The sequence below is a fragment of the Pseudonaja textilis genome, chromosome 1, assembly GCF_049901715.1.
Source record: "Pseudonaja textilis isolate UNSWEBS1 chromosome 1, rPseTex1.2, whole genome shotgun sequence".
NCBI classification, from domain to species: Eukaryota; Metazoa; Chordata; class Lepidosauria; order Squamata; family Elapidae; genus Pseudonaja; species Pseudonaja textilis.
In genome coordinates this window covers 171,553,108-171,575,573 of record NC_141990.1, presented here as the reverse complement: position 1 = coordinate 171,575,573, position 22,466 = coordinate 171,553,108, and the positions used below count along the sequence as shown (strand labels likewise).

At 41.4% G+C, this 22,466-nt stretch overlaps 1 protein-coding gene across 3 annotated transcripts; it reads left to right on the top strand.

Annotated features, from left to right (window-relative positions):
- The first annotated feature begins 2,122 nt into the window (after positions 1 to 2,122).
- Positions 2,123 to 21,868, top strand: BZW1 (basic leucine zipper and W2 domains 1). Of its 3 annotated transcripts, none has more exons than XM_026696827.2 (12): positions 2,123 to 2,236; positions 5,352 to 5,425; positions 7,360 to 7,536; positions 7,891 to 7,985; positions 8,354 to 8,419; positions 8,731 to 8,866; positions 9,864 to 9,973; positions 10,775 to 10,945; positions 12,480 to 12,626; positions 12,923 to 13,061; positions 21,216 to 21,338; positions 21,425 to 21,868. In XM_026696827.2, the coding sequence occupies exons 2-12, from the start codon at positions 5,362 to 5,364 to the stop codon at positions 21,454 to 21,456; spliced, it is 1,260 nt and encodes a 419-aa protein (XP_026552612.1). In that variant the 5' UTR covers positions 2,123 to 2,236; positions 5,352 to 5,361; the 3' UTR covers positions 21,457 to 21,868. The 3 variants fall into 3 exon arrangements, with proteins under 3 accessions (XP_026552612.1, XP_026552610.1, XP_087775854.1); XM_026696825.2 differs by having other exon boundaries at positions 2,123 to 2,240; XM_087919728.1 differs by having other exon boundaries at positions 2,123 to 2,611.
- Positions 21,869 to 22,466: the final 598 nt, after the last annotated feature.

Below are 22,466 nucleotides of genomic sequence, written 5' to 3'. Positions count from 1 at the left end.
ACACTTAACTCACCACATGCCAAGACATACAGCTGGGTATCATCAGCATATTGGTGATACCTCAGTCCATGGTGATGATCTCACCCAGCGGTTTCATATAAATGTTGAACAGAAGCGGTGAGAGTACCGAACCTTGTGGAATCCCATAAAGCAGTGGGCGAGGGCTGGATCTCTCCTCTATCAAAACTGACTGAGAGCAGTCACTGAGGAAGTGAACCAGGACAGTACAAGGCCTCCTACTCCCATTCCCCCAAAGCCGCCCCAGGAGAATCCCATAGTCAGTGGTATTGAAAGCCGCTGAGAGATCAATTAGAGCAAGGATGGATGCACTACCCCCATCCTGCTCCCATCAGAGACCATCCAAGTGTGACCAATGCCATTTCTGCCCAAATCCACGCCTGAATCCCGACTGGTAGGAGTTGAGATAATCCGTTTCATCCAGAAACCTCTGGAACTGCTGCACAACCACCTTCTCAACAACTTTCCCCCAAAAGAGAAGATTGGAGACAGGTTGGAAATTATTCAACTGGGTGGAGTCGAGATGGCTTCTTAAAAAGACAGTGGACCACAGCCTCCTTAAAGTGCTGGAGCACTGTCCCCGCCCCTCGTAGGGAAGCATTAATCACCCCCAGAGCCCACCCACCTGTCACTTCCTGGGAAGCTTTCACAAGCCAGGAGGGACATGGGTCTAAATAAAACACAGGTGTTTATGGGCATATTCCCTAGGATCCTGTCCACTTCCTCAGGAGCAACAGGGTCAAACTGTTCCCAGAAAACAGGGCAAGAACCTGCCTCAGGAGCTTCCACCAGACCAGCAACCACACCGGCATCTAACTGGGAATGAAGTAGAGCAATTTTGTCTTCCAGAAAATTTCAGTGCGCCCCTTCAGGTGGACCTCAATCTCCTCCTTCCCCAGGAGACAGCTCACCTTAAAGAGGGTCACTGGGCGATTATCTGCAGACACAATTAGTGTAGAAAAGTATTTACACTTTGCCGCATGAATCGCCCTGAGGTAGGCCTTAATAGCTCTTACCTGTGTTTGATCGAGTTCATCCCATCTTCCGTTAGCGGCACTCTAGACGTCTCTTTATGTGTCTAATACCTAATACCACATAATGAGTCACAGAATTTGAATCCTGATCATAACTTGACACCTCCCCCTTGTTAATAAGAACTTTGTTAATATTTTATTAGTAATAATTTGTGCCACTGCATGAAGACGTGTATGGCTACATAGCCACATATACTGCTAAATTTACTTCTCAAGTAAATTCTCAAGTACACTGTTTGGAAGGGAGCAAGGCATACAAAAAAAAATCCACATTGCAGCATCTTTACAGCATTTATTACAGCATGGCCATTGTGGGTTTGCAGAGTGGATATCAACTTTTATAGACTTGATGGACTCTACCTATTTCTTTCCAGGACAGCTGTGCAACTTAAGATGCTATTCCCTATATAGCGCTCTTCTTCGCAGAAAACTTGTGAACAGATCGTTTTCCTGAGAAGGAAAGGCAGATCTCAACTGATGAAAAGAGGAGCCCAATCCTTTTCTCATCGGGCGCCCGGTGCTAACTTCTGGGCGTGCCAGCATGCAGGAAAGCCCCGGGGGACAGACTGGACTCTCAGTTACGTCTAGGTTGTTATTAGGTGGCCTTAGCCAACCAGGCGCTTTCCAATTTGGCTGGGAACTGTGTCCACCGAACCCTTTTGTAGAAAATTTTGTAGAAAATTGGATTTCTTATAGTCAGATTCACACAGTGGTATCGGACGAGATCCCGGGAGACGGTGAGTTCTGCTTCCGCCTGAGGGACAAAGCGAGCTGGGTGACCTTGGGCCAGTCCCCCACCGCTTCCCCGGTGCTTGGAACCAAGAAAGAGCAAGCCATTCCCGAAACCTTGCCAAGAAAACTGCAGGGACTTGTCCAAACAAATAACGACAGATCTGCTGTAGGCCTCCCCTTGTCCTTTTCCATGGCGGAAAAGTAACAAATGAAGCGCGGCTGTTGGTCGCGCTTGGGTACCACCTCCCCACCATAAGTGACGAAGGCACGAAGGGTTGTTTTTTATTTCCGGGAGGGGAGCCTTCACAGTAAGCTCGCGCGTCATTTCTGCTTCTCGCGAGAGGTTGAGGGGGAGGAGCCTGAAGATACAACTGCCTCAAACCACCCCCTCTGTCCTCCTCGCGTCGCTGGTAAAGCTCGTGCTCCTTGGACGTTCCTTTCCTGCCTTAAAAGTCGGTGAGGCTCGAGACGGAGTCGGGAGGCGGGTGTGGGGGGCGTTCGGAACGCGCGCCTGGATAGTAACGGCCGCGCTGGTCGGCCCTCTTTCCTCCCCCCTCCCCTACGTCCTCTGGCGCGGCCTGGCCTGACCTGTCGGGTAACAAAGCGGCGGCCTCTGTTGGTTGGTGACGTCGCCGCTGCCGCCGTCGCGGGAGAGAAAAAGAGAGGGAGAGAGAGACCTGAGGCGGCGGCGGCGGCAGCGGTGGTGGCCGGGAGGAACAAGCGGGACTCTAGCCTAGCCGTGGCGGTGCTTGTGAGAGACATCCGCCCTTCCCTCGGCCATCGCTTCCACCTCCTGCAGTAGCGGCCGCCTCCGCCCGGAGGGCTCGGTGGGTAGAACGAAGAGAAGGAAAAGAACGAGGAGGCGCTGTGAGAGATGAAAGGAGGACGGGGGGGAAGGGTGCTTCCCCCCCCACCCCTTTCTATCCTAGACAGCTACGTTCGGTAGAAAAGGAAAAGAAGAAGCGTCACACCATGTTCCCGGGCTGCTCTTCTGTGGAGCGGGCTGTAACGTAGTGAGAAGGAAGGTTGCCAGGGATCCCGAGGCTCCCTGGGCGTACCTGGAGGAGGAGCCTGGTAGTAACTTGATCAGCGAAGGCGAGAAATATAAATATTTGTCTCTCCTTTGACCCGATGATTATTAACCGTTTTTCCCCCTGGGTGTATATATGAGAGATGGCCCTCTAAGTAGGGTTTTGAGGATCGTGCTTTTTAGGATTACATTTTTTCTTTAATAATAGACTAAAAAGAGACAAGGAAAAATAAATACTGTATTTAATATTTCCCCCAAGAGTTCAGAATGGGCCTTGTAAGAAATGGCTTTGTTTCCCAAACTCTTTACTGGAGGCTCAGTAAACTAGGATAAAGTATTCAAATGGACACAGCACACGCTCCTGCACACAGACATTTAATACCCATTTATAGGGGGAAAATAGGAATGTTTTTTCCATTTTTGGGGAAATCATTCTAGTTCTGCACTGTTCTACTATTGTTTTGCTTTCTCAAGACTACCAAGAAGTATCCCTACTTCGGGATGTAACATTATTCCAATTTTAAGGAGAAATACAATACCTATTGGTTCCACAGGCCACATCCTGTGGAACCAACATTGCCAGGAACAGTGGAAATGGGGCAGATAATTTCACTACCCTTTTTGCTCTCCTTTTCCCATCCTTGTCTAAGGAATCTTAATTTATTATTTTAATTCCACCCTAGCTTGTGGAACTCTGAAGAAATATTGTTTCTTTTTTCTTTTTGCCTGCATGTGATTATTATCTTCTCTCACTGTTTTTGTACTACTTATTAATGTTCTATATTTAGTGTATTATAGTTGTGTATTTACATTAATGTAAATTGAGTGGAGGCTCCCTTTTTGCTTGTTAGAAAGATAGACTTTTAACAGGATATTATGTGTTGCAGTCTTTCCTTATTAGCTACCTTTTATATATATTTAGTTTTCCAGAATTTATATTGAGATTATAGTCCTAATATACATGAATGGAACTAGTTTCTGAAAGACTGTTGTAGGTTATTATTAACTTTGCCTTACTATTACTGGTTTAGTGTAAATATTGACAATCCAGCTTGTTCTTATGTTGATACAGAGCACTGGTAAAATCAGAAAGACAGAACTTATTTTTTTTTAAAAGCAAAACTTATCCCTTAATTAATTTTGAGGCTTTCAGTAAGGAGATTTGTTCTGGCTTCAATCAATGAAATTTGTTTAATTACTGGTTCACTGGATTTGAATTTCCAGTATGATTTCAATTGTGATTTTGAGAGTTCCTGCAATTATGTCACAGCTTTGAAATTGGGACAGCTGTAGGTAGAAGTAGTCTGAAAAGAGAGAAGGGAATGTCATGGAAAGTATATTCCTGAGGGATACAGTTTGATTCATCCATCAAGTTGAGTCATCAAAGATGTTTTGGACTTCCCCATTCCCCTTTCACTGCCTGTCAGCCTTAAACAGCAATTTACATATTATTATTATTCCCTGCTTTCTGCTTTAATCTAAAAATATATAGAAGGAAAATAGGATTTACAGGCAAAATGGCAGCAAGGGAACTTGTTTCAAAATTGCTATAATATTTAATCGGAGATACAGATAATCCCATAATCTAGTGAGCAAATGCTCCTACTAGTCTTCACAAGAAAAATAACAACTTTTGCCTGTTGCAATTACGCAAGTCATAGTATTTGTGTGAACCAGACAGGTTTTCACCATTCTGTCCCCATAGTGATGATAGAGCCCCCTTCACTAGTTACAGCAACAGTAACAGAAGGCAATAGTGCCTGGTTTCTGTTTGTTCCTATTCCTACTTATAACACTTACAATAATAGAATTAATTAGAACAGACTGAACTAGAACAGTTTATAATAGAGAAGTGAATTTTAAAACATCTTCCTATGTGATGACTCAGTGAAGGAGTCTTGAGGAAGCTGTCTTAAGACAGGGCAGTTAAAAAGTATACTTGGTACTTGCACTATCCAATCTCACAATAGAAAAGATACAGCTGCTCTGAACTATGCTACAAGTAAGCCTTCCAAGACAAGATACAAACTGACTATCAAGGTATCTTTACAGACTCTTCTTAATCAGAAGTCTACCAATGCAAAGAATGCCTTTTAATTCCTGCTGTGAACATTGCAGTTCTCCAGAAAAATAACATTATAAAGAAAAACAGTTGCTTTTCCCCCCTCAGTTGTAGTAGGAATTTGATCTTCCTAATGGTCTCTTTAAATGCAATAGGAATTAACTTGAGATAAGATTACATGTGATTGTTCTTAATTGTTATGCAATAATAAACTTGCCACCTTGGTAACTACGTATTCTATAAATCACTATTTTGTAGTTAACAAAACTTGTTTCTGGTTAACGTTCCAGATTTAAATATAAATATGTGGTTTAAGACTCATTTTTAGTGGCATTGTAGACATGGCAGTTTTGGGAATGGGAAAAACCTGTGTACTCTGATGTGTTTAGCTAGTAAATGTGTTGACAAAAATATTTCTAAATCCTTAAGGATTACTTTCTTAACCAATATATCTTCAATTTGTTGCTTATCACAGGGTGTCTTTTATGAATAATCAAAAGCAGCAAAAGCCAACGCTATCAGGCCAGCGTTTTAAAACTAGGAAAAGAGGTAAGCATAATCATATGCCTGTGTAATCAATTTATTTTTATCAATTAGAAATTACCACATCCCTGTAAAGATTGATTTGTAATATGTACTTTTGATGGTTTTATTAATGAATCTTATTCAAGACCTGTTGAAAACATGTTTACATAGCAATAAACATAGAATCAACATCTCTGATTTTTTTCCTTATTACTAACTATTGAAATGATTATTAATATAGTCCATCTAAAATCTAAAAGTTCATGAATCAGGTCCTGAATCCTATTCCTAGTCACTGATTTTTTAATCAGTCTGACAATTATATTTCCTGTATTAAATTCACACAAGACTGTTGAGTTAATGGAATCTGTATTTGGGGAAATGTGCATTTTTACTTCTTCAAAAAGGTTGATTGGGCAGTCTGAAGGAAGGTTTAACTAGGGTCATACTATATTTTTTCATTTTATGCTGCAGGTACAGATAGTCCTTGACTTATGACCACAATGGAGCCCCAAATTTCTGTTGCTATGCAAGGCAGTTAAATGTTGCACTCCATTTTATGACCTTTTTTTGCCACAGATAAGTGAATCATTGCAGTTGTTAAGTGAATTATGCAGTTGTTAAGCAAATTCAGCTTCCTCCATGGACTTTGCTTGTTGGAAGCTGGCTGGGAAGGTCACAAATGGTGATCACATGAGCCACAGTGCAACTCTCATAAACAGATGTCAGTTGCCAAGTGCCTGAGTTTGCATCACGTGACCATAGGACTGCTGCAACAATTGTTAAGTGCGAAAACTGGTCATAAATCACTTTTTTCAGCACTTTTCATACTTTGGTTACTAAACAAATGGTTGTAAGTTGAGAACTAACTAGTAATAAAGCATACAATACTTAATTTTTATTAATTTTATATATGAAACTGCTATGTGAGAGAGATTGGGCTCTAGAACCAGAGAACAATCCTGATTTTTATCATATTTTTAAAAAATACGGACCTTCCTGTTGAGGTAATTCCCCATTAGGAGAATGAGCGCATACAGGGAGACGTATAGAGAGTAATGTTGGAATAATACACACAGAGCACACAGATACACTGTACAGTAAATGTAGGTTTTTACTTCCAGAAAGGTTTAAGCAAAGTTCAAGATAAGCAGTCCAAAAGTCATTCACAGGTAAATCAGTCAGTTTTTCAATCCAGGGATACTCCAAATATCAAAGTCCAGTGTGAAAAAACAGTTCAGTATCAGACTTACATTAAATCCAGAAATAGCAGTTTCTTCTAATTAGAAGAAATGGAGCAATTGCAATACTTTCCAGCAGAAGGAAACAAAGATACTCAGACACACACTCTTCTGAGACAGACTAAACAACCCAGGTTTCTGGCTCCATCTTATGGCTGTTTGAGAAACCACACCCAATTGCATGCTCTTGCATTCCCTTAAAGATATAGTACTAAAATGTTTATCCTGGTTTATATATTTCTAACCCAAATACCTGTTAGGTGACTTATATTTCTAACACTTCCTTTACATGATATTATGTTTATAAAAGAAAACTGTATTGCCTTAGTGCCTGTCAGCAGAATTTGAGGAGAAATTTAATGTAAACCATTTCTGGTTTTGTTTTCATTTTTCTTTAGATTACTTAGATTTGAATTTACAAATGTAACAATGATATTTTAAAAGGTGTTTCTCTTTAGTAATATATTTTGGGCACATTATCTGAGACTAACCCCCAGTGAATTCAACAGAGGGTACTTTGACTATGTATTACTCTGAATCAATGTATTTAGCAACTGAAATGTTTGCATAGAACTTTAAACTCTTTGCCTAACATGTTTGAATTTAATGGGATCCTGACTTTCCTTTTGGCTGATCTGATTCTCAGCATGAAATCAATAACTCCAATTACCCTGATTTTCTTTTCAGATACATTTACAGTATTACTTTTTATTGCAGATGAAAAAGAGAGGTTTGACCCCACTCAGTTTCAGGACTGTATTATTCAAGGTTTAAATGAAACTGGCAGTGATTTGGAAGCAGTAGCAAAATTCCTTGATGCTTCTGGAGCAAAACTTGATTATCGCCGCTATGCAGAGACACTCTTTGATATTCTGGTGGCTGGTGGAATGCTGGGCAAGTATCTTTATTTTGTTCAAAATTTTTATTAATTTAACAAATCATAAAATACAAAAACACAAAGAAAGATGAAGATAAAATAGGGGAGGAAAGTGGGAAGAGAAAAGTGTAGGGTAGAGGGAAAAAAGAAAAAAAAACAAATTTCTTTATTGACTGGTCAATTTATGATCACATGGATCCACTATGAAATTCTAATTTGTTTTTCAGAATTGCTTTTACACATATAAAATTTGAAAGTGATCTGGGTGTAATATGGATTGTTTTAAATTTTGACTGTTTCAACAATACCTTGTAGACCAAAACAATTTCTATTAAGTTTTTCTTATAATTAAAATAATCAATTTTTAACAGCCCCAGGTGGTACCTTGGCAGATGACATGATGCACACAGATGTCTGTGTATTTGCTGCACAAGAAGACCTAGAAACAATGCAAGCATTTGCTCAGGTTTGTGTGTTTTATTATTTTCTTGATTCTATCTTTCTATAGTATGATACATCAGTATAGTAAAACTATATAAACGACTTACTGGAATTGAGCATTTTATTTCTTAATCCTGATCATTTTCAATTATTTTATTCTGCTTTTATTATTTTTATAAATAACTATTATAATTAACTCAAGGCAATGAACACACTGCTTTCTTCTCCTATTTTCCCCACCAGAACAACCCTGTGAGGTGTGTTTAGCTGAGAGAATGACTAGCTCAAAGTCACACAGCCAACTTTCAAGGCAGAATTAGAATTCTCACTCTCCTGATTTCTAACCTGTTGCTTTAACCACCTCACCAAACTTGCTTTGTATCTATTTTATAGGTCTTTAACAAGCTGATCAGGCGATACAAATACCTGGAAAAAGGCTTTGAGGATGAAGTTAAAAAGGTACTCTGTGAAAACTAGATTTTTACCTTATCTTGCCAAAAATAATGGATTTTATTATGTAGTACTAGACTTGTCTGCTTCTGCAGGTCATTTGCTAGCTGGGGGAAAAGGGGAGAAAACTTTCATTCACTGTATAACAATTTTACTGCATGCGTACACATTGAGAGAAAGTAATTACAAATGTCTTTTGAGCAGTGTGATGTGAAAAATTGATCGTTTTTGATGACTCACATAAAATCCTTTTAATATTGTAGTATGGCTTCAGTATCTCATTTGTTTCAAAATGTTTGTTACTGTATTTCCTCTTGCAGTTGCTGCTCTTCTTGAAAGGTTTTTCAGAGTCTGAGCGGAACAAACTGGCCATGCTAACGGGTATACTTCTGGCCAATGGGACACTTAATGCATCAATTCTCAACAGCCTGTATAATGAGAATCTTGTTAAAGAAGGTAATTAGAGAAATCTTGCCTTTGATGCAGTTTCTTCCTTGTTGTTCACATGCTATTTTCATAGTACAGTTAGTCCTTTGTCTTATTACGAGTTGCTTAGCTACCATTTGAGGTTCCAGTAGACCCCTCAAAAGTATTTATGACTGGTTCTGATGGATTATCCCCCCCGCTAAAATGACTAGGATTCAGCAACTGGCCCACATTTATGGCCATTTTGCTGTGTCTCGTTCATATAACCAAATTTGTGACGTTTTTGTGGGAAATCAGCATTTATTTCCAGTTTTTGAAAAATCTCCATAGCAAACAATGGACTTACTTTCTCAAGTTCGGATTCACTTAAGGTGATTTGCTTAGTGACTATCAGAAAAAAAAGGTAAAATTGAGCCGATCACATGATGACCTGCTTTACTTCCATCATAGCTTATGATCATAATGGGCAGCCTTTATTATAGACACATGACTGTGTGTTCATAGATATTGTGTATTCAGTTTAAAACTAAAGTTGCTTCTAAAGTTTAAACATAAGCTACTGTTACATGACAAGAACAAAATAAAAATAAATAGCATTTGAGGCCAAGGAGCATTGTGTTTGTTTTGTCACCATAGAAATTTGTCAAGTTTCATTGTGATACATAGTATTATGCAATTGTTGAACCCCTCTCTGAGGGAGGTGGGCAATTCAGAAATATGAAAAATAAATAAATTATACTTCTTTAAGATCTTCAGCTCCTGCAGGCAGTATGTCTTTCAGTAATAGGGTAGCAAAAACTGTTGAAAAATATTGCTCAGTATAATCCTGATGTTAATGTTATTGAGACTCACTTTGACATTTTCCTCTTGGAAAGTCTATTGTAAGTTACAGTGTATGAAGAGGGAGGTTACATGATCTAGATGTATTATTGTCTGGATAAAAAACTTGGAAAGCCTCTATAAGGAGAGGGTCATATCCATTCCCACTGTGAAGTCTTAAAAAGTAATTGTGCGCTTTTCTCTGCAGGTGTTTCAGCAGCCTTTGCAGTAAAATTGTTCAAATCATGGATAAATGAAAAAGATATCAATGCAGTTGCTGCTAGCCTTCGTAAAGTCAATATGGATAATAGGCTGATGGTAAGTGGATAGTTTTATAGTCAAAGTGAAACATCTGTTGCTTAAGCAGAGAGTAGAGTATTGGTGCATAGCAAGAACATAATTTTTAGCGTGTAGGGATTCCCTTTCCACTACTCAGTGACTGTTCTGCACAGAGATGCCTGAAGCACATCTAATAGTTGAATTAACTATTGCACTGGTGGCTAATCATTTTGGGCTCCTGTGCCGATAATTGCACACGCACTTGTGCACTCACACTTGCGTGCCATCACCCAGAAGGCAATGGGGGGGGCATGCCCACACACATGATCCGCATGACCCATGCTGCGCACTTCTGCGCATGCATGTGTGTCTCCTGTGCCCCCCCATGCATGCATGCCAGATACCTGACAATCAGCTGGCGTGCGGTGCATGTGCAGTAGAGCTTTTCTGAGCGAGGGCTCACGTGTTGGCAGTAATGGCTCTGTGTGCCACTTCGGCTCGTGTGCCATAGGTTCGCCACCACGGCACTATTGCATATTTAACTTTTAAAAATCTTCTGAATTTGATATCTTCATTATAATTCACTCTGGTTTGGCATTTTATTTGGTAAATCTTGATTTGAATTCAGTGTTTTAACATAGTATGATCCTCAGGGGAACCTGATAGGAAAATGTATGGTAATAAAAACTAAAATATATGACTCCTCATATTTACCTTCTCAGCAGATAGAAAATGAATGTTACTTTAAGTATTTCCCTGCATCAAACAAGGATGAATCGTTGTGCTAAGCACATCCATGTATAGTTTTTTAATATTTGCAAAAAAACCCATATGTTTCAGGAGCTCTTTCCAGCCAACAAGCAAAGTCTTGAGCATTTTACAAAATACTTCACTGATGCAGGATTGAAGGAACTTTCTGAATATGTTCGGAATCAGCAGTGCATAGGGGCTCGTAAAGAATTACAGAAAGAACTTCAAGAGCAGATGTCACGAGGAGATACCTTTAAGGATGTAAGTATGGTTAGCTGGCAAGCATAGATGAATTCTGTAAGAACTTAATGGAATACCAGAATTATGGAAATAGCCTTTTTAACTGAGTCCTTAATGGTACACGTTAGGTATAATAGGACAATAATGGTTTTGGTAAGTTAAATTCTTAAGATTCATGAATTATCTTATTTAACTTCCTCAGTGTAAAACATTGTGCTTTGTTGAAAAATGCTAAGAAAAACCTAGTCAATGTTGACTGATCTCAACTAACTAAGATGAGACTTGGTTAATCTTTGAACAAAGATCTACTAGAAATTCTTGGGGCTGTTAGTTAGACTGAAAAATTGAACACATATCCTAAAAGAAGGTAATGATGGCAAACTTATTTCAGAAAACTGGATGGATATAGTCAAAGGGATGTGAGAACAGCTCCAGGGGATCTTTTTACATTAGAAGATAACTGTCACTATATTTCTCCTTAAATTTACTTTAGAAATTTAATGAAAGAATAGTTCATCATAAATATTTGTATGCATGTTATGCATAATTGTACAGGTGTCCTTGATTTAACAGCTATTCGTTTAGTGACCGAAGTTAAAACAGTGCTGAAAAAGTGACATGACTGTTTTTCACATTTATGACCGTTGCAGCTTCACCATGATCACATCATCAAAATTCAGGCACTTAGCAACCGGCATGCATTTACAGTTGCAGTGCCCTGGGTCATGTGACCACCATTTGTAACCCTCCTAGTCAGTTCCAACAAAGTCCATGAGGGAAATTAGATTTGTTTAATGACTATATGATTCATTTAACCGCTGCAGTCATTCACTTAACAACTGTGGCAAAAAGGTTGTAAAATGGGATGTAACTCACTTAGCAACTGCCTTGCTTAACGATTAAAAGCAATTTTTTTGTTAACAGTATGTCTCAGCTCTATGGTTGCTGTCCATGTTTTCAGTTTTAACAATTCTTTTATGGAAATGGAGGGAAGTCATTTGACTATGCATGTATTTAAAATTAATGTTCTGAACTTTCTATGTAACATCTAGCAATTATTCCCTACTGTTAACATGCTTTGAGCAGTGCAGAGAAAATTTGTTTCATAAAAAATACTCTTTCAGCCTTGAGTCTGATATTTCAGTGTGATGTTCAATAGCAGTTCAAAATATGTTATAAGTGGTGTTTTTTACATTAAGCATACTACTAAATTTGTATGTTTTTAAATAAAATTGTTATTCTGCCACAAAGTTAAATCTAAATAAAGAATAATGGCAAGCCCACCATTTCAATATTTGTATGGTGAACCAAAGTAGGCTCAAAACATTGTCAGATTTCTGTCCCATTTCCATATTTTCAGCTGGCAGGTCAAAGGGGAAGCTATATCCAGATCCATGAATTATCTTATTTAAGATAAGGGCTTGAGTACATTGGTTAGTGTTCAAGATCTTGTTTGACTTGGATTCTTGCATAGATTTAGTTAGAGTTCCCTTTGAGTTCATTTTATCCAGAGAAATGTCTGGACAAAGCTAATGTGCAAATCCTGATTGCCTAGATCATACCGTATGTCAAGGAAGAAATGAAGAAAAACAACATATCAGAGCAGACTGTAATTGGCATCATCTGGTCTAGTGTAATGAGCACTGTGGAATGGAACAAAAAAGAGGAGCTCGTCGCAGAACAAGCCATCAAGCACTTGAAGGTATAAGTTCGTTTATAGGATTAGCTTTTAAATATCTTTTCAGTCTGTTGCAGGTATCTATCATCCATTTATCTTTCTGAGGATGTTTTGTCTGAGGTTTTCCTGAAGTATTTTTTCCCCCAGAATAATCCTGGTTTTAAAAAGTAGACCTAATGCTATTAAGAAACTACTCCAAAGATTTTAATGTTTCTGGACAATATCATTTTTCTTTATAAGAATTAGAAAAGGCATCTTAAGCAAATGTTTAAATGCAAGTTAGGAAATTATTTATGACAAAACCTCTCTTGTCTTCTCAGCAATACAGCCCTCTTCTTGCTGCCTTTACAACCCAAGGTCAGTCTGAGCTGACTCTGTTGCTAAAGATTCAAGAGTACTGTTACGACAACATCCATTTCATGAAAGCCTTCCCGAAAATAGTGGTGCTCTTCTACAAAGGTAATATATAACAAATCTGTCTCTTTTGAAAGCAGAGGAATTGTCCAATGCTCAAAGAATGCCTGTGTTTTACTCAAAGAATGCCAGGCTACATGCTGATTACAATGCATTTCCCAGCAGAATGGAGATTCCCCCCCCTGTCGTGTCCCCCCCCCAATATGTTTTGAATTAATCCAGAATTCCAGGAAGCAGATCTTCACTCCTAAGGATATTCTGCTGTGGAGAGAAAAAAGAGCACATCTCTTTTATTCCTCCTTTTCCACAAGGTCACAAATCCTTTGGGAGGGGTAGGGGAGCTTCAGAAGAAGAGAATGACACTAGAGTTCCCTCTGGATTCAGCAAATGCCTCTGAAAGAAATCCTGTTTGTAGAAGGGGTGGTTTGCTGGGTTCTACTTTCTATATTTAGGAATCTTGTCTTGAAAACCAAGCCTCCACGGCACCAAGTAGTATATTCTTATAGAGCACCTTATAAAACAAAGGCTTGTAGGCAGTCCTCTGGATGCTGATGAAAGGTTCCATCCTCTCTTGCCAGACTATTTAAAGTGTCCCTCCTTTTTTTACAATTAATCTGAAAAGGTTAATCTGATGCAAAATAAAATCCCTTCCCCCTATGCTTTTGGTCTGCCTGAAAATGGGAGGGGTTGTAATCTGCTGGCATGACTATTCCTCTTTCCAGTTTAAAACAAGATAGACAAAGCATGCAGAGCATGCATTCTCAAATTCTTTCCAATTCCTTAATAGAAGGTCATTTTCAAATGACAATGTGAGCGAGGTTTAAAATGGAGGAGCGTGATTATTACTATTGTAGGGTATACTGAGGACCTTTTTCCTCCATAAAACTGAATTGGATCCAGCCCATTTTGAGCTTTATTTCTTTCACTCTCCCCCAATTCAGCCCTATTCTGTTCAAACTTTGGGGTTATATTATTGTTGGATACATTTCTGAGCCCCTTTACATAAGTTTTTTCCTGATGTACTACTGGTTTTGAAAAAAATTTTAAGAATACAGACAGACCTCAAGGTATGATTACAATAGGACTGGTATTGCCATCAATAAGCAACCTAGTTATACAGTCACATGATAGTATTGCTTAGCGGCAGTAATCCTGGCAGTCTTGGTTACCATCTTAATCCCAGGATGTATAGGTCTTTAAGTGTGAAATGGTAGGAGTCCTAGGTAAAATGCACCAGGAGGTACACAGATGCCATGGGGCATGGTGGTGCCACAGTCAGCCCACTAGAAAAGGTAGCCAGGTAGGGCTGGCAGGGGCATTGGGAAGGTTTTCTGAAGACAGAGTATGAGATATCTGTAGCAAGTTTCTTGGAAGACAAGATGATGGGAGCAAGTTACTGGGGTGATTTGTGATCTTCCCTGCCAGCTTTCCCATTGTTTGTGAGAAGCTCAGCTTGCTGCCACACTGTGATTGTGACCTAAGCACTTAGATCGCAATTATGTAATTATGTAATTATGAGGATGTTGCGATGGCTGGAACTTGAAGGTCCAGTTGTAAATCCATTGTTTCAAAACCTCCATAACTTTGAACCTGTCGTTAAATGAATGGATTTAAGCCAAGGCGTACTTGTAGGTAAATGTAATCTGGCAATGTTGCACAGCATCTGGGATGGGGCATTAAGGGTATGATAATTTGGAAGCATATGGGATTAGAATTTTCAGGAGTGGTTGGGTGGGGGGGAAATGGAGTCTTTTTATTTAGTTTGTTCAACCGAAATGAAGGTTTGCCCATCTTTGGGGATGGGAGAAGTGTAAAAGATAGCACTTTTGTTTCTTTAGTTAAATTAATTGCATTTTCTACAGAAGCAAAATGGGAAAACTTGGTATACAGCTGGTGAATTGTTCACTACTTATATTAATGAATCGTGATTTTTTTTAAAAAGTTAAAATGAAATAACAGAAATTAACATACCTATCCTTAATATAATTATATATCCAGTGAAAACAATTTGCTGGTAACAAGAACTTGGGAGAAATTTAAATTGGTCTTAGAATCACTATAATAGAGTATAAAATCAGAATAACAATATTATATACCACTTTATAGTGTTTTACAACCCTCTAAGCTGTTTACAATCGGCATATTGCCCCCAATAATCTGGGTCCTCATTATGTTAAGTATTCAAACTGCTTCCCATGTTATCTATCTATAATTACAGCCCTCATTAGAGAACTTAATTGGGGATAGTTATACAAAAAGTAGGTGGAATTGATGGTAGATTGGAATTCAAATTGACGCTAGAAACGAACTTCTTGGACTGTGTGGAACAAGACAGGCCATTTTATTTCCAGAAATGAAACAGCTTCAGAATACCCAGATTGCAACGTTTGGTGAGGAAACTGAAACATTTTAGAGATCACTTAACTCAGGGGTGGGAAATTAATTTCTGTCGGGGGCCACATGGAAAATCAGATCTGCGTTCGAGGGCCGAACCAATTTTACAAAAGGCCATTATAAAGGGCCCATTATAAAATGCAGCAAATTATATATAAGAATATTATATGTGTGTGTGTGTGTGTGTGTGTGTGTGTGTGTGTGTGTGTGTGTATGGTTGTTCGGGTTTTCTCCCGCGTAAGATTCGAAGTATCTAGGCAACGTTTCGATGAAGTCTCATTCATCATCTTCAGGCTTCTGTCTCCGGCTCTGTGCTTCTCAGAGTGATGTGAGATTGCAGCTGCTTCTTCCTTTTAACTGCTAGTGGGGGTGGGACTTGATTGGGTGGGGGCTTAGCTGTGTTCTGATTGGGTGGGGGGTGTGTTCTCATTGGTAGGGGTTTTGGCTGTGTTCTGATTGGTTGGGGGGTTAGCCGTGTTCTGATTGGTTGGAGGCGTGTTCTGTTCAGGTGGGGGCTTGGTTGTGCTCAGGTTAGTCTTAGTTGAGACTTCACACAAAAAGGTTTCTCCTAGACCAAATCAACAAAGATCTCCTCACACTCCACCTCAGACTCAGCAACAAGATTCACCCCCTACTTTGGGACAAATCCAAACAACTCGCTGTCTGGAGAGCCGAAACACAGACCACCCTCAAGACAGACACACACACCAACAAACTCAGGAAACTACAACAACGCCAGAAACCAACTCCTCCCCCCCCCACAGCCACACATGAAACAAACAGTGCACAACATCTCAGACAAGATCCTCACTGAAGCTGAAACCAAGGTCCTTTCAAAAGGATTCAACTTTGCTGTCGCTCCCAAACACATCCCCACAGAAACCATCATATGCGGAGTTGAAACCAGCCTGACCAAAACCAACCCTGACGATGCTAACAAAATCAGACTCAAAATCACCAACATCCTCTGCACTAGCAAACCACCCAAAAGCAACTTATCCAAAGAAGAACAAACTGCACTACTTAACCTGAAAGAAGACACCAGCATAATAATCCTACCAGCAGACAAGGGCAACGCGACAGTGGTTATGAACACATCTGACTACCAAACCAAGTTAACCAACCTACTCCAAGACCCCACATACAAACCCCTAAAGACAGACCCCACCACCTACCTAGAAAAAACTACCAAATCCAAAATAAAAGCCTCCCCCATCAGTGAAGAAATCCAGCAAAGAATCATACCCAGAGAGAAATCATCCAGATGCCCCAAGCTTTATGGTCTCCCCAAGATACACAAAGAAGGAACCCCACTCAGACCAATAGTCAGCTCCATAGGCTCACCTCTACAAAACCTGGCCAAATTTCTCGCCAAACAACTACAACCCTATGCAGAATCCATCAACTCACACGTAAGAAACTCATTCCAGTTCATCGAGATCATAAAGAAACAAAACTTACAACCTAGCGACCTACTAGTAAGCTTCGATGTCATATCCCTCTTCACCCAAGTGCCAATAAAAGAAGCCTTGACAGCCATCCAAAACAAATACAACCCCCAAGCACATCCTAGATCTGACCAACCACTGCTTATCCAATACATACTTCACCTACAATGGACAAAAATACAAACAAATAGAAGGAGCACCCATGGGATCACCCCTCTCACCTGTCATCGCAAACCTCTACATGGAACACTTTGAAACACAAGCTCTAGAAAATACGACCACAAACCCAAACTCTGGCTCAGATACGTAGATGACACCTTCATAATCTGGCCACACGGGAAGAAAAACTGAACAACTTCCTCACACACCTCAACAGCCTACACCCCAAAATACAATTCACCATGGAAACAGAAGCCAACAATCAACTTCCCTTCCTAGATGTCTTGGTATACAAAAGATCCAATGGCTCCCTAGGACACACCATCTACCAGAAGAAAACACATACAAACCGCTATCTACATGCACTCTCACACCACCACCCAGCACAGATCAATTCCGTAGCCAAGACACTCATCTCCAGAACAAAATGCTTAGCCGATGAACAACACCAAAAACCGAACTACACACTCTCACCAACGTACTTACAGCCAATGGATTCCAAAGAAAGAAGATTACCCACCTAATCCAAAAAGAAACCCCAACCAAAATCCAAGACAGAGAACAAGAAAACGGCAAAGCCCTCCTCCCATATATAAAAGGCACTACAGACAAAATCAGCAAGATCCTCCAAAAACACAACATCAAAACAGCATTCTGCACAAACAGAAAAATATCCACCATCCTAAGAAACCCCAAAGACAAAATCGAATTAGAAAACCAAGGAGTATACGAAATCCCCTGCACTGCCTGCCCTACCACATACATTGGACAAACTAACAGAAGAATAAGTGCACGCATTGAAGAACATAAGAACTCAATCAAAAAGAAGAAACGACCTCTTCCCTGGTCCAACACCTCAAAGCCACAGGACATGAAATTGATTTTAAAAATACCAGAACTATCGCCAAAACCGAACACTTCAACAGCAGAATAATCAGAGAAGCCATAGAGATAGAAAAACGCCCACACAGCATGAACAAACGAGATGACATCTCCCGCCTTCCAGCCATTTGGAAACCCGCCCTCATGAACAGACGAGTACCTAACATGAAGAAGGACACCAGACCCACACCCATGAGAGCCACACAAGATGCCACCACCACACTTCCATGTAGAAAACAGGCTCACACCCACTCAGAAGATGAGACACGACCATGGACCAGAAGCTGCACTGCAGCTGCATCACTACCCACTTCAAACCCCTCCGAGCCATACATGAAGCAAACCGACACCCACTATGAAGATGCAGCACGACCACGAACTCGAAGCCAAACAGCAAGATCACAGCTCACCAACTCAAATCCCCCAGCTACTAAGACTAACCTGAGCACAACCAAGCCCCCACCTGAACAGAACACGCCTCCAACCAATCAGAACACGGCTAACCCCCCAACCAATCAGAACACAGCCAAAACCCCTACCAATGAGAACACCCCCCCACCCAATCAGAACACAGCCAAGCCCCCACCCAATCAAGTCCCACCCCCACTAGCAGTTAAAAGGAAGAAGCAGCTGCAATCTCACATCACTCTGAGAAGCACAGAGCCGGAGACAGAAGCCTGAAGATGATGAATGAGACTTCATCGAAACGTTGCCTAGATACTTCGAATCTTACGTGGGAGAAAACCTGAACAACCAAAGATCCACAAACAAATACCCGCGAGAACCTCAGAAAACATATATATATGTGTGTGTGTGTGTGTGTGTGTGTATGTATGTATATGTATGTATATGTATATGTATATTCTTATATATAATTTGCTGCATTTTATAATGGGCCCTTTATAATATAGATATATATATTATATATATAATGTATATATATATATTATATAAAGAGAAAAAATAACACAGCGGCTGCTCCTACTACTACTTTCCACGCTTTCCAAACACGAGTCCCAGGAGACAAGAAACAGCAAACCCGCGCTCAGGGGCATCCAAGCCCACCTAAAGCTAGGCCGCTGCTGGTGGAGCCTTGCCCTGCCTTGGTGCCCCATTTCCCGGCTCGGTCCTGCTCAGGCGGCACTTTAAAAGCCCTCCTCGCGTACGCGTCCGACGAGCTGCTCACCACGACAGCGGCTCCTAGCACCTGAGCAACTTCCCAGCAACTTGCGGCGTCCTTTTTCCTCGCAGGCGCTTGCACCTAGCCCCGAGCCGCGCGGCAGAGGGGAAGCCCGGAGCGCTGCCGGGTCGCCTCCTCCAAGCAGCCCACCCGCCCGCCGGGCGGAACCCTTCCCACTCCTCAGCGGGAAGACGCTCCCACCTGCAAACTTCCGCCGGGCGGAACCCTTCCCACTCCTCAGCGGGAAGACGCTCCCACCTGCAAACTTTGTCTGTGCAAAGTTTAAGCCTGGAAGCCCCGGAAACCCGAGCAACTTCCCGGCAACTTTCGGCTTCCTTTCAACTCGCAGGTGCTCGCGCCTGGCCCCAAGCCGCACGGCAGAGGGGAAACCCGGAGCGCCGCCGGGTCGCCTCCTCCAGCCCGCCCACCCGCCAGGCTTCCCCTCTGCCGCGGCTCGGGGCCAGGCGTGAGTGCCTGTGAGGAAAAAGGAAGCCGCAAGTTGCTGGGAAGTTGCTCGGGCTTCAGGCTTAAACTTTGCACAGGCAAAGTTTGCAGGCAGGAGTGTCTTCCTGCCGAGGAGCGGGAAGGGTTCTGCCCGGAGGGCGGGTGGGCTGCTTGGAGGAGGCGACCCGGCAGCACTCCGGGCTTCCCCTCCGCTGCACGGCTCGGGGCCAGGCACAAGCACCTGCGAGTTGAAAGGAAGCCGAAAGTTGCCGGGAAGTTGCTCGGGTTTCCGGGGCTTCCAGGCTTGAACTTTGCACAGGCAAAGTTTGCAGGCGGGAGCGTCTTCCCGCTGAGGAGTCCCTTCCCACTTCCCTTCCCTTCTGCCTGGAGGGCGGGCGGGCTGCTTGGAGGAGGCGACCCGACGGCGCTCCGGGTTTCCCCTCCGCTGCGCGGCTCGGGGCCAGGCGCGAGCGCCTGCAAGGAAAAAGGACGCCGCAAGTTGCTGGGAGCCGCCGTCGTGGTGAGCGGCTCGTCGGGCACATACGCGAGGAGGGGGGCTTTTAAAGTGCCGCCTGAGCAGGACCGCCGAGCCGGGAAACGGGGCACCAAGGCAGGGCAAGGCTCCACCAGCAGCGGCCTAGCATTAGGTGGCTCCAAGCAGCCCACTCCAAGCAGCCCACCCGCCCGCTGGGCGGAACCCTTCCCGCTTCTCGGCGGGAAGACGCTCCCGCCTGCAAATTTTGCCTTTGCAAAGTTTAAGCCTGGAAGCCCCGGAAAAAAAAGGGGGATCGGCGGGGACTCACCTTCGGAGAGGTCGCACTCGAAGGTGATTTCGAACTCCCAGCCGAGGCCTTTGCAAAGTTCTTCTTTCCTACCCCGAGAGCGCTCTGCACTGTTTTGCAGCTTTGGGGGCCACGCGGTGCAGGGCAATACGCCACGCCCACTGATTTTTTTTCAGGGGCGGGCCGGATTTGACAGACCAACGGGCCTGATGCGGCCTGCGGGCCGTAGTTTGCCCACCTCTGGCTTAACTATTCTATGCCTAGGATGCCATGTTTTGCACATTGCTATGCAGTAATTGAATGACTTTGGACTAATGGTACATTTCTGAATGTTTGGAATGATTTGCAGTGTGCAAAATGACATTCAGAAGTATTCTGAATAAGAAAGTTATGAGGCAATGAAAGCCACTTATTGAGGACTGTGGAAAATAATGGGAATTGGAGAACACTTAAGTGTGGTGGAAATGCCTACATTCATTATAATTTATTCCAGTGGAGTTTATTGAAGACCCAGCAGAAAATAAAAGAAGTCCCTCCTGATTTAGCCATTCTTAAGATTCTTTTCCGTCAGATGCCATAAGTTACTGTTGAAATTATATTTTTCAGATGATTCATAAAGCCGTTATATTTTTAAGAGTAAGGCACTTAATTTGTTTTGTTTCAGCTGCATGGAGTTTGTTTTAGCAACTCTTATGAAAGGATCTCCTGAAGTTCCTTTTAATACAGAACTTGTGATAATTGACTATCTTTGGGGGGAGTGAGTCTTGAAGAAAATGACTGGTTTTTTTTTCCTCTCAAGGAGTCACTGGATTACTGTAGAAAGTCTTGCCTGACCTAGAAGGCAAAGACTAATCCTTCATTCATTGTTTGTGGGATGTGTTGCCTGACAGCCCTGTTTTGTTTTCCACAGCTGAGGTACTCAGTGAAGAACCCATCTTGAAATGGTATAAAGATGCACACCTTGCCAAAGGAAAGAGTGTCTTTCTGGAACAAATGAAAAAGTTCGTAGAATGGCTCAAAAATGCAGAGGAAGGCAAGTAGTCCTACACTTATTAAACTATTAATTATTAGATATCCTAAATATTGTACTCAAGCTGAAATTGTTTGTTTGTCTTTCAGAATCGGAGTCTGAAACTGAAGAAGGTGACTAAATTGTCAAAATGTCAACAGTAAAGCAAACAGGAGCTGTAGATAAAGTGTCATGTTTTGTGTCCTTTTGATTCTTACATCCTACCTCCCTTTATCAAGCATGATATAAGGGCTCTCATAGCAAATTTGTTTGCGTTTTCTAGGGTCCTTAGAAAACACTGAAATTAGGTTTTTAAAACCATGTGTTAGCAGCTTACAGGAGCTCTAGATTCGATTCTTCTAACATTGCATTAATCCTTTTAGTTACATTCTACCTCCTGTATTTTCTACTGTAACATAATTTAAGGCCTTCCACAATTTAAATTCATTTTATCCCTGGGTTTTCTATAAAGGTTTACAGTAGACATGGAAAATTAAATTTGTTACAAAATTCTGTTTGCAGATTAAACTGTACAAGTATCCAAAATCTACAAACCATATTTGTTTGATTTTGTTTGGAAGACAACTAGACTAAGAATGGATTCTCCTACACCACTGCCTTCTTTCCTTTCAGCTTCTTGGTTTTGATACTCTTGCACTTTTTAGACGGCCCTTAAAGTGTCTTTTTACAGATTATTTTTTCTCAGTGGAATAACAATATTTCTTGTTCTTAATGAGAACACAAATAATTTGAGATTAAATCTTGCAATTGAGTACTATGCAGAAATGATCTGCAAGGGGCCATGCACAAAACTGAAAATACTCATTCCATTGGCGTTAAATTTGAAACGGCTGAAAAATGCTATTGATAATTTTTAATTCTTTAATTATGCAGAAAACTGCACTCATAATAAAAATCTTTCAACTCCCCATCATGATTATTGTTGAGAATTGTATTTGCCAATGTATAACAAAGTGTCTAGGTTAGAGCAGGTTACCGTTGGTCTGTAAAAGGCAGAGTTCTTTCATGTGCATAAAGATTGTTGAAGAGCAACTAATACAGGAACTATTTAAAATTCTTACAGAAAACAATGGAAATAACTTAGTAGGGTAAAATAGGTTGCCAAACTTTTGGACCACAGGGACCACCAAA

What these genes read in the sequence shown, in the direction of transcription:
- BZW1 (XM_026696827.2), top strand. Translation starts at nt 5,362, where the DNA reads ATGAATAATCAAAAGCAGCAAAAGCCAACGCTATCAGGCCAGCGTTTT. An exon ending in GGTGGCTGGTGGAATGCTGG is followed by an intron (nt 7,537 to 7,890) that starts GCAAGTATCTTT and finishes AATTTTTAACAG; the next exon opens with CCCCAGGTGGTACCTTGGCA. An exon ending in TTGAGGATGAAGTTAAAAAG is followed by an intron (nt 8,420 to 8,730) that starts GTACTCTGTGAA and finishes TTCCTCTTGCAG; the next exon opens with TTGCTGCTCTTCTTGAAAGG.